We start from the raw sequence: 10,563 nt of genomic DNA on the forward strand, positions 1-10,563 counted from the left end.
GGGAATTAGAAAGAAAACTGTCCCCCAAAAGGGCTTCTTCCCACCCGTCCATATTTTTCCCCAAGCTCTCCCCTACTCCCAAGTGTTCCAGATAAGGGATAGTGGATTTATGGGATTTGGTGGCAAACATACAAATTTGGGCATCAGACCAGTGGGGATTCAAGTTCTAGGTCCTCCACTGGGTGACACTGGGTAAGAGATGACCACTCTGGGCCTAGTTCTCCATCTGTGACCTGCATGGATGGTAGCAGCTTACCCTCAGAGACTTGGGTGACATGTCGCTGTGGGATTAACCTCGTGATCTGGCCATACTTTGACTGCTCTGTGGTCTGCTTGCTCGTAGTCTGTGGAAAGTGATGTGTACCAGGCTCAGGTTCCCAGGGCACAAAGGAGGACAGATACTGAGTCCAGCATGAGCCATGCAGCCTTTTGCTGCCCACTCAGGGCAGGCAGAGCTGAGACCCCAGACCAGCCCAAGCCCATGGCCTCTCCTCAGTTGGACAGAGATGCTTCTAAGCCTGGCAGGATCAAGGCAGTGAAAGTGACAGATCAGAAAAGTAAGGGGCTTGAGAGTGAGCTCAGGGCAGCCTGGGCTCCTGATCGCTGGCTGATGCAGTCCCAGGCCAGACTCAACATCCAGCTCACCTTCCCCATCTCTCAGATGGACACTGTCTAGCTTCCTGTCCCTTGTCTATTTATGGGAAGAAATGCACGCCCTGATAAAAAGCACCGAGCTCCAAAAAGGAAAACACTACAACATAAATACTGGATTTTTGGGCTTCAGCTCCCTTCTCACACTGTGACTGGCTCCTTCCAGAAAGTTGCAGGCCTCCTGATGCTGCCTCTGTGGCCGCTCCTCCAGCCTGTAGGACATCATCCCCTTTTTGATACCAATAAGAAGGAATGTGTCATGAGTGGCTGCTATTGGACATGAAAGTAACTTCACATGCAAAGACTGCAGAGAGGCAGCTAAAACTGAGTTTTGCTTGGGAACAAATTCTTATTAATAATGCAGGTGGTTTTCCAAATTCAAGCAGCAACTTATTTCATATGTTTAATTTCCTCTAAGTGAGAACAGTTAGCTCTGATTTTCTCATCTAAGTGCATCTTCTAAAACAATATACGTAGGACAAAGGAGAAGGGTACTAAGATATTGAGAAGACGTGGAAGGTGCAGAAAAAGCACATAGCACATAGTGAAGGCACGCAGGGCACAGAAAGTGTGTGCTCTCCAGGTGAAAGCGATGCTCTCCAGGGTCTGGACAGCTTGCTCCCAGGCGCAGGAAGTGTAGAAAGGATGAAATTCCAGCAGCAGCTCATCTGCCCTCCCTAACAGGAGGTTAGTTCTCTGAGCCAGGTAAGCACCAGCCTGAGAAGGTTCATGGTGGCTGCCTTTGCAAACTAGGTTTAGGTACACCCTGAACGGGTGACTATCCCTTCCCTGCAAGCTGGCATGTCTCCCCAGAGTATCGTACTGGGCACAAGCTGGGGAGCAGCTTTTCAAACCAGACTGATTTATTTCAGGAGAGCTGCTGCTGCCAAAGACATTGTCTACAGGATGCACCATTTAGGACTTTTATTTTGGTGGGGGGAGGAGGGGCAGAGCAAAACCTCTAATCCTCCCTTCCTTACATAACAAATCCAAACACTGCTATCTCAGGGTTGTGAGGGCAGGCCGGCAGACAGCAGGCTATAGAGGGAAGGGTTACGCAAGAAGCCAGTTCTGGGTTTTCCTTTCTGAAAACAGAAGGACTCAGAAGTGGGTTTTGCATCTGAAAGCCTGCACCAGGAACTAGTTGAAGCTCTAAACCCAGCTGTTTCCCGGGGCCCAGAGAAGAAGAACTTGAGTGGGGATGGGATGGTTGGCTGAGGGAGCAGGGGTTTGCCTTGCAGAGAAGAAACTGTATCTGTAGTTCACAGAAAAAGGGAGATGACCACCATGGGGTGTGTGGTGTGGTTCCTGGCAGCTCCCACTGTGAGCCTGAGTCTGGAGGCCCACAGCTGGAGTGGGTAGGGGGCATGAGGGCACCTCTAACAGAGAAGGGGGTCCTGCCACAGAAATGTCCAGAGATCCTGGACTGAAGGAAGACTGGCTGCGCCAAAAAGAGGGATCTGGGTCTAGGATCCAGCTCCAGCTCGCCAGGGATCCCTTCACGGAGAGCCAAGACTTGCCCCTTCTCCCGCTAGCGGGGACCTTACTCTGAGTGCATCCCCAACCAGCCTGGCCGCTGGAGGAAGGATGGACAGGAAAGGCTGGATAGCGGGATCAGGCAAGCCGGGAGCCCAGAGCAGCCCGCCAGGCCTCGGAGCTGCTAGGCGGCTCCCAGCAAGCCAGACTCTTATCTCCATCCCTCCACTCCTCCCCACACTTACCAGGCACCTCAGGGCCGGCTCTCAACGCCTTTCTCCGCCGGCAAACCGGGATAAAATGCAGAAGACAAAATGGGAAAAAAGAAAAAAAAAACAGAGAAAGTTTTCTGAAACGACGAGTTTACGAAGGAAGGGCTGAGGAAAGGAAAATGGCAAAGAAAGTAAGGACGCGAGGAGACGAGAGGGGGCTGACGGAGGGTGATCCCAGGCTCTAGGGTAGCTGGGGGGAAGCGGAGCCCAGCGCCTTCCCGCCCGTTTAGGTGAAGATGGCCGCGGCGGGTCCATCCAGCACAGCCTCCCCCGCACCCGTGTGAATTGGGGGTCGCAAGAGGGGGCCTTCGCTCCCGACCAGACCGGAGCCGCCCCAGTCCGGGGCATGGGCTGCGGCGGAGCCACCGTCGCGGGGCCCGTGTGTCTATCTCCGTGTGAGTCTTCAACGGCAGGCGCCAGCCTGTCTGCGTGGGGACCAGTGGTGGCGTGGAGGACTCCCGGCGCAGGGAGGATTTTTTTCCCCAGATCGTGGAGAGTCAACAGGAGCCCGCGGGCGGCGAGGAACAGTGGGAACCGAAAGGAGCCTCCGGGCTGTAAGGCGCCGCCGGAGAGGGACATGCCGAAAGACCTCACCTCGGGACCGGGGACCACGATCGCTTTCCCCGAGCTTCTGGGCGCCGGGTCTGCGGCGAGGCTGCGGACCCGGACTTGGCGGCGACTTGCCTGCTGGACGAGCCCACCCTGGAGGCTCCCGAGGTCCCGGCCTCCTCTGGCGCGCTGCCGGCTCTGCCCAGCTCGGGTTTTCCTGTGCCCGGGCCGGTTGGTGCTCTAAGGGTGGGTTGCGCCCAGACCAACAGTGCCGGCAAGCGCATCACTGTGGGTGCAGGATGTGGATGTCTGTGTATCTGTGTGTCACTTCTTATTGTGTCGTGGGACTGTCAACTTCTCAAAGCTGCAATTAGTCCCTCTAAACCGGCCTGAGCTACTGGGTAGTTCTGGATGCAATGTGATGGCACTGGTCACTGGGTCGTGTCTGTCTCTGTGCTCTGGGAAGGAAAACCAACACTTTGGAGTTTGCCACCCTCCCTAGCCCGGAGGCTTTTTGTGCAGGGTCCAGGTGACCCTAGAGGTGGAAGATGCCAGTCTGCTTGGGATGATTCCAAACGGAGTCAAGTCTCCAACACATGGGGTCCTGGTGATCTCCCCTGGTCCTCTGAGCCATGCATTGGGTTTCTTCCAGAGCTTCACCTGTCCAGACCTTTTTAGCCCCAAAAGGGATACACTTGTACATGTGGGCATGCTCTTACCAAGTTCTGTCCGTGCGCACATGCACACGCTGTTACCCAGCTAATAATACCCCCTTGCTCCTTCCACGATGCGCAGCGGCAGAGTTACCCTGCAGCCAGACTCAGCTTCCAACCTCCTTCCATGCAGCCAAAGCCTTCCCTGCCAGGCGGCTCTTTGGGTTGGTGAAATGAACTGGGCCTTGGAATTTAATTCAGGCTAGAATCTCTGACTTCTCTCTTGCTAAAAGCACCGATGCACTGCTGAATGTAAATTACTGCTGGTATTATTTGCATCCTTATGTTTGGGATTTCCCCCTGTCTTTGCCATACCCTGACCACCCACCCCAGGCCTCCAGGGACCTAAGCCAAAATCTATTCCTTGCTAGTTTCACCCTCCCCTTTCTTCTCCCTGGATCTTTCTAGCTCTAGTTTCTGGCTGGGGTTCTACTGCTTGGGTTTCCTTCGCCTCCCCATTCAGGTGCCGAAATTCCACATTAGGAACTCAGGGCCAAGGAACTCCAAGCTGGAAGGCTGAGTCTGAGGAGATCAGGAACCCTTTGGAACCCACTATTGCTGAAGGAGCGGAGAATTCTTCTGGAGGTGGTAGGAAGGAGGGTGGTTTCCTACCCAGAGTTATAGATGGGATTCCAAGGCTGAGAAGAGTTTGGGGCAACTTAGGCGGGCTTCCTTGCCTCCTCTAAGAGTCTGGGGAAGGAAAGGTTCTAAGACTGCCTCCCCATCGAGGATGTCCAGGTTACCCAGAGCTGCTGCACCAGAATGATGCCCCAGCCCCCTCAGACCCCTGATTTGGGGAGTCATTGAAATCTTGCTCTGCTCATGCGGTGAGTGCCCTCTGTGGGGCTGAGGGCTCCAGGCCTAAGCGGCATAAAACAAGTCTGCGTGGTTGGGCTCCCTGTCTGCAGGATCTTACATCCCAAGACCTGGTGGTAGATTCCACTTGCTTCCACAATCCCCAAGGGGAGAAGGCTAGGCCCCCCTCAGAGCAGGCATTCTAGGGCAACTCTGGTTGCTCCTAGCAGGTGCACAAGGCAGGAGGGCCAGAATGACAGGGTTGGCTAGCCTGCTTGCCAGAAACACCCTGCTTCCCCATCGAGGTAGCAGCTCCCTGCTGCCTGGTTTCAGCCAACCTCAGAGCCAGCAGGCTAGCAGACCAGTTTTAACGACCAAGTCTGAAAGCTTCGCAAAGTGGCATGTGCCCCCTCTCCACTCACAAACCGGCTCCTGACTGGTGTCTGTACCTACGATGAGAAGCAGAAAACACATTTGAGGTTCAGGTACACATACATCTGCACATACAAGGGAGAGATTTGCCCAGACTTGTTCTGTTTCTCCATTGGTGGGGGTGGCGGGGAGTGAGTGCCCCCCAAATTGGGGCGACTTTTGAAGAGGCAAGAGAAGAAAAGTCAGGCGAACGCGGAGTCCTCTAAATAAACACCATGTCCATGGTTTTAATAAGCAAAATAGGAAACCATTTTAATAACCAAAAAACAGAAACCAGTCTGAATAAAACTACAATAGGCTAGGTTTTAATATTTTCATATCATAAGCAGGGTTTGAAATTGATCCCTTATTTTACACGAAATAAAAACAATTTCTGTTGCGGCAAATTTGATTTCAACACAGTTGAATCCGTAAAAACCGAAGCTCGTTTCTGATGCAGGACGAATATCCACAATATTTAAAACTGCAAGCACCATGCGGTTCATACAATCTTGTTATTACTGTTAATTTATCAACTAATACAAACTCAAAAATGCATCTGGCCAGCAGCGCCAGCAATTTCAAATGAGAACTAAAAAATATGCTTTCCTTTTGGTATTTTTGTCAGTGCAACTTAAATTCTTTTACTGACCTGCAGGAAAAAAAAAAGGAATAATAAAGAAAAACACCCAGATCTTCCCTGTAACTACTATACAACTGAAGGGGGGGGGACACCACCAATAAGTCGCCTGCTATCTCAAAAGCAGGGAAAGAAACACACATAACATATTGGTCTAAAGAACACACTTGAAAGTTGCAAAATTACTTGCCAATGTTTGGGTTTCTGGTACTTTCTGAGAGTGACCGTTGGTTCAACACAAGTTCAGGTCACCACTGGGCACTCGGGGCTGGTGAAGTTACTCACCCTAGGAGCATTTTGGCTCCAGTAATGAGTGAGGGCCTGGAGAGTTTCGTAGGGACCTTGGGGTGATTCTGGCTGCAATAAAAAGCAAACAAGATCTGTTTTCCTTTCCTTTCTTGTTAGGGATGTCAATTTAGCCCTAAGACCAAGTGACGTGAGGACACTCTCTGGCCTCCAGGGTGTGAAACTCAGCAGTTGCCCTGCCCTGGTACTTGGGGGTTGGGACTCCAGTCCTCTTTCTTTCAACAAAAACAAAATTGAAAACTAAATGGGAGGAAAAGAGGACCCAAAGGGGACAAGGAAGGGGGAGAAAACATGCAACTTCCAAGGGTGCCCCAAGACAGAGTTGTTTTCTGATGCAAATGCCCAGAACTTTTTTATTTTACTTACAAAAAATGCCATAATAATAAACCCAAACAAAGACACTCCGCTTGCTGCCACGTTCTCTAAGCGGTTTGGCGGGGCGGGTATTTACAAGCCGACAGCCGAGACTGAAACCCGGCGAACAACCGCCGGAGTTGCCGAACTGCGATCCCTTCTCACTCAAAGAAACAAGGGGGTTATGATCCATGATCAACAACATGCTAAAGTTAAACAAGAAAATGGTACAAAATAGAAATTATTACCATACATGTCCAGCATGCAGGATTAATATTTTTAATGCAGATTTTCGTATTTTTTTCTATATAATCGAGCAGGCAATAAAACTGATGAGATCTGCGCGCAGAAATGTCCTAACCGAGGCCCGCGTCTCGGGGCTGAGAGCCAGTGTTCTCCGGACCCTGGACAGACAGGTCCGCCTGTCGTTCCTTCCTTCGCTCAGCCTCGCCTCGCGCCTGCGGGACGCCAGGATCCCTCTCCTCTCCTCTCCTTGCAGCTCTCTTCCTGGGCTGGACTATGCTCCGGTCCGCGAAGCAGCGGCCCCGGCTTAACGCGCAAAGTTCCGGGAGCCAGGAGTCTCCAGACGGCCTTGGCGACTCCTCGAGACTATGCCTTGCCGCCCTCCAGCCTGGAGAAAAGTTGCTCTGGGACTTCCCACCCTCTCGCCTCTCTCTGGCTCTGCTCGAGTCTAGGAGGCGGCGCTGGCGCACGCCGCTCTCGCCTTGGCCAAGGTCCCCTGCCTGCCCGCGCGCCCTCCCGTCCCCCGCGTCCCGCGCGCCCTTCCTCCCTCTCCCTCAAGTCAAACAGGTCAAGGCTGGGGCCGTGGCAGGGACGGGGTCCGGGGTAGTCCAGGGCTAGGGACACGGGACGGGGAGTCCGGGCCGGGGCAAGGGCGGGGGCCAGGACCGGCCACGACTCACAGAAAAAACTCGGGAGAGGAGGGGCTGTCGCTGGTGGAGCCCGCCTCCCTGAAGCCGGAGTTGGCGAGTTTCTCGCACTTGACCTTGTAGGCGTCTCTTTCGCGGGCCAGCCGGGACACCTCCTGCTTAAGCTGCTCCACCTGCTGAATGAGCTGCGTCTTCTCATTCTCCAGGTGGTGTTTCTGCTGGACGCGTTTATACCTGCACGACTGGGCGTAGCCCCGGTTCTTCAGGGTCCGCCGCTTCTGCTTCAGGCGGATCACCTCGTCCTTGGTGAAGCCCCGCAGGTGGCGGTTCAGCTCGCGCACGGACATGGACACGAGCTGGTCATCGGAGAAGCGGTCCTCCACGCTGCCGCTGCCGCCAGCCGCCGTCGTCCCGGCCGCCGCGTGCGGCCCGGGCCCCGGGTGGCTGGTGGGCAGCTGCTGAGCGGGGCTGGCAGCGCTGGACGGCGGCGGCGACGCTTGGTGATGGTGGTGATGGTGCGGGTGCGCGTGCGGACCCAGCTCGTCGTGGGCCACGCCGGCGCCCGGATACGCGTGGTGCGGGTGTGGGTGGTGGTGGTGGTGGTGGTGGTGAGCGCCGCGGAAGCCGTCGAAGCTCTGCAATGGCTGTGGCACTGGATGCGAGCCGATGAGCGCCTCCACCGCGTCCTCGGGCGTCAGGTTTAGCGCCTCGGGGTTCATCTGCTGGTAGTTGCTCGCCATCCAGTACAGGTCCTCGAGGTGAGTCTTCTGTTCGGTGGGGCTGAAGCTAGGCGACGAGGGCACCGAGCTGCACGGCGTGCTAAGCGGTGTGGACGACACCGAGCCAGCTGGCTGCAGGCGCGTGCAAGGCCGGCCCGGGCGCTCTGCACGCCCCAGGGGCTCCTTCTTTACGTCGAACTTGAGCAGGTCGAAATCGTTGACGTACTCCATGGCCAGCGGGCTGGTGGGCAGCTCGGGCCCCATGCTCAGCTCCGCGGCCATCGCTGATGCGAGGCGCAGCCGCCGCCGCCGCCCGGGAAACTTTGCGGCCGGCCCGGGCGCGCCGAGCCGGGAGAGGGGGCGAAGAGCGGCGAGCCCCGGAGGCGGGGAGCCGAGGGCGCAGCGGGCCGGGGCCGCCGGCCAAGCCTTTGTCTGGGGATGCGGCGGCGCGCCGGAGAGTCCCGAGGCTGCCTGCGCCGCCCCAGAGCTCGGGGCTGTGGCCGCGCCGGGAGGGGTGGAGAAGCGAGCGGGGCGCGGGGCTGGGCGGAGGGGAGGCGCCGGGCGAGAGCCCGCCGCTCGCTCTCTAGCTCTCTTGCTCTTGGGCTCTCTCTCGATCGCAGCCGCTCGCAGCCCGGCGGTGCAGCTGTGCGGGATCCGGCGCCGCCGCTGCCTTTTATCGCCTCCCTGATGTCACTGGGGCGCTGGGGCCCGGGCGGCCCTGCGCGCTGGCCAATGGCTGCAGCGGCCCCGCGTCCCGGCGGCGCAGGGCGGGGCGCGCCTGACAGCTCCTCCGCCCCCCGTGTCAGCTGACTGGCGGCGCGAGCAGCCGGAGAGCCGCTGAGGCCTGGCGGAGGGCTGGAGCCAAGAGGAACCGCCGGCCTGGGCCCAGCCTCCAACCCCCTTGGTGTCCCGGCCACCATTCTCTTGCCTTCGCAGTGCGCCCCCCGCCCTGGTCGGGCCGCCATGTCCACACCTTAGAGTGCTCTCTTCCCTCTTTACCCCTCGCTCCCCCACCCCCAGCCCGTGTCACCCCCAGGAGGCTCAGAATGAGCGCCGGGACGACACCTCTCGGGCACATTGTTCCCAAGCGTCCCCCGCCCAGTGAGGGACGCTCCGCGTGTCGCGCGGTCGCGAGCTCTGTGTGTGTCGTGCATGGCTGTGTTTCTGCAGGTCCAAGCATATTGTGTGTTGGGGGCGCGGTTGGGGCTCCAAGAGTTGTGTTCAAATCCAACTCTTAGCCTCAGCAGACCCTCTTCGGACCAAGCTGGGGCCGTCCCGCTCCTGCCGTGTGAGGTGCCGGAGCCCCAAGATAGGACTCCGCTGGCCTCCCTTCTTCCCGCACACCCCACCCACAAATGCACAAGATGAAGGGAGCCGGGAAAGAATCGTCCCAAAATCTCTGAAGCCCTCTCCCCAGCCAAAGGCAAGGAACCCTGAGTTCTCCGAGGCTTGGGGCTGAGGCCAGCCCAGGACGGTGCTCCGGGTGGCTCTTGGCTGCTGGGAAACCGGCCCTGTTTTTGTTTGAACGTTTTGTAACGATTAAGCAGATCCCGGCGTCAGCCCGCCGCGGAGAGGCTCAAACAGGCATAAAGTGCGACCCCAAGTGGCCACTGTAAGCCAAGGCGCGCCAAACGGCCAGGCCCGCAGCGAGAAAGCTTGGCCCACGCCTCGGACCCAGCTGGGAATTGCCAACCGGCCCAATCCAAGCTGGCCCAAAACGTGGGCTATGTGTGTACCAGAGCCCAGGACAGATACCCCTAGAGCCTCGCATAGTTTCTCGGTTCGGTCCTCGGACTCAGCCGGGAGTTCCGCGCTGACCCCCACCCCTCAAGAAACTCCGCACCCCAACTCTGGGTGGGGGGGGGGGGTCAGGGAGAAGAAGGGGATGCCCTGTGGCGGCTCCTTATGCGGGACGCTCCTAGGCCGGGTTAGGCAGGTGGCTGAAAGCGGAAACGGCACAGCGAGGGCCCCCGGGGCTGTCCGAGGAGAAACCTCCCGCGAGCGCAGACGGGGACCCCGGAGCGCATCGTACTAAGGCAATTAAACAGGGACTGGACGCTGGGCACCTTCGCTATCGGGTCCGAGATGGCCTGAAATACGAGCTCCCGAGACCCCAGCCCGGGCGCAGAAACCGGATAAATCGCAAATTCGCTGTACCCGGAGACCCGACCCGCCTCCCGCGTCGCCTTCTGCTCTTCAGCTTTGGGCGCGCGCAGCGAAAGGCTGGACGCGCACTGGGTGAGTGTATCCCGGCAGCTGCCTGTGCGGGACCAGCACGACCGACGCCGCGCGTAGGGGTCAGGTGGCACACCAATGCGGACGCTGCCAGAATTTTTTTTAAGAGTTAAGAGGTAAAATATTTGCCTCCAGTTAATTTGAAAACTCTATTCTCTTGCGCCCTCGGTGAGGCTGCGGTGAATCGTGGTCTTGGGCCGCCTGTTTTTTAATAAAATGAATATATCTGAACTAAAACTTGAACTGAAAGGTATGGATCAGCAACTGTAATGCTGGAAGAGCCGTTTTCAACCCTCTGCGAGAAGCGCTCTCAGCATAAACGGTTAGGCTGTCTCCCGGGAGAGTCTGGGCCATGCCTGCTGCCCCGCCCCTGCTCAAAGCTGGGCGCTGGGGACACGCACTCTCTATGTCCCTGTCGCGCGTTCTCACGCAGCTCAGTAAGGGAGCGTTTCGAGGGCACGCTGCGTCGGCCGTGTCGGATCTATGCAGACTCTGATTCCGGCTCCAGGCGGCCAGGGCCAAACGCCCTGGGCTCTCCCGGTGTCACTGAAG

At 57.3% G+C, this 10,563-nt stretch overlaps 1 protein-coding gene across 1 annotated transcript; it reads right to left on the bottom strand.

The window, feature by feature from the left end:
* Positions 1-5,171: 5,171 nt before the first annotated feature.
* On the bottom strand, positions 5,172-8,452 carry MAFB (MAF bZIP transcription factor B). Its single transcript, XM_010958742.3, has one exon. The coding sequence runs from the start codon at positions 8,056-8,058 to the stop codon at positions 7,087-7,089; it is 972 nt and encodes a 323-aa protein (XP_010957044.2). The 5' UTR covers positions 8,059-8,452; the 3' UTR covers positions 5,172-7,086.
* Positions 8,453-10,563: the final 2,111 nt, after the last annotated feature.

Source organism: Camelus bactrianus, chromosome 19 (genome assembly GCF_048773025.1).
Source record: "Camelus bactrianus isolate YW-2024 breed Bactrian camel chromosome 19, ASM4877302v1, whole genome shotgun sequence".
Lineage (NCBI taxonomy): Eukaryota > Metazoa > Chordata > Mammalia > Artiodactyla > Camelidae > Camelus > Camelus bactrianus.

Excerpts from the sequence above, each read along its gene's own strand:
- MAFB (XM_010958742.3), bottom strand. The coding sequence starts at position 8,058 with ATGGCCGCGGAGCTGAGCATGGGGCCCGAGCTGCCCACCAGCCCGCTG.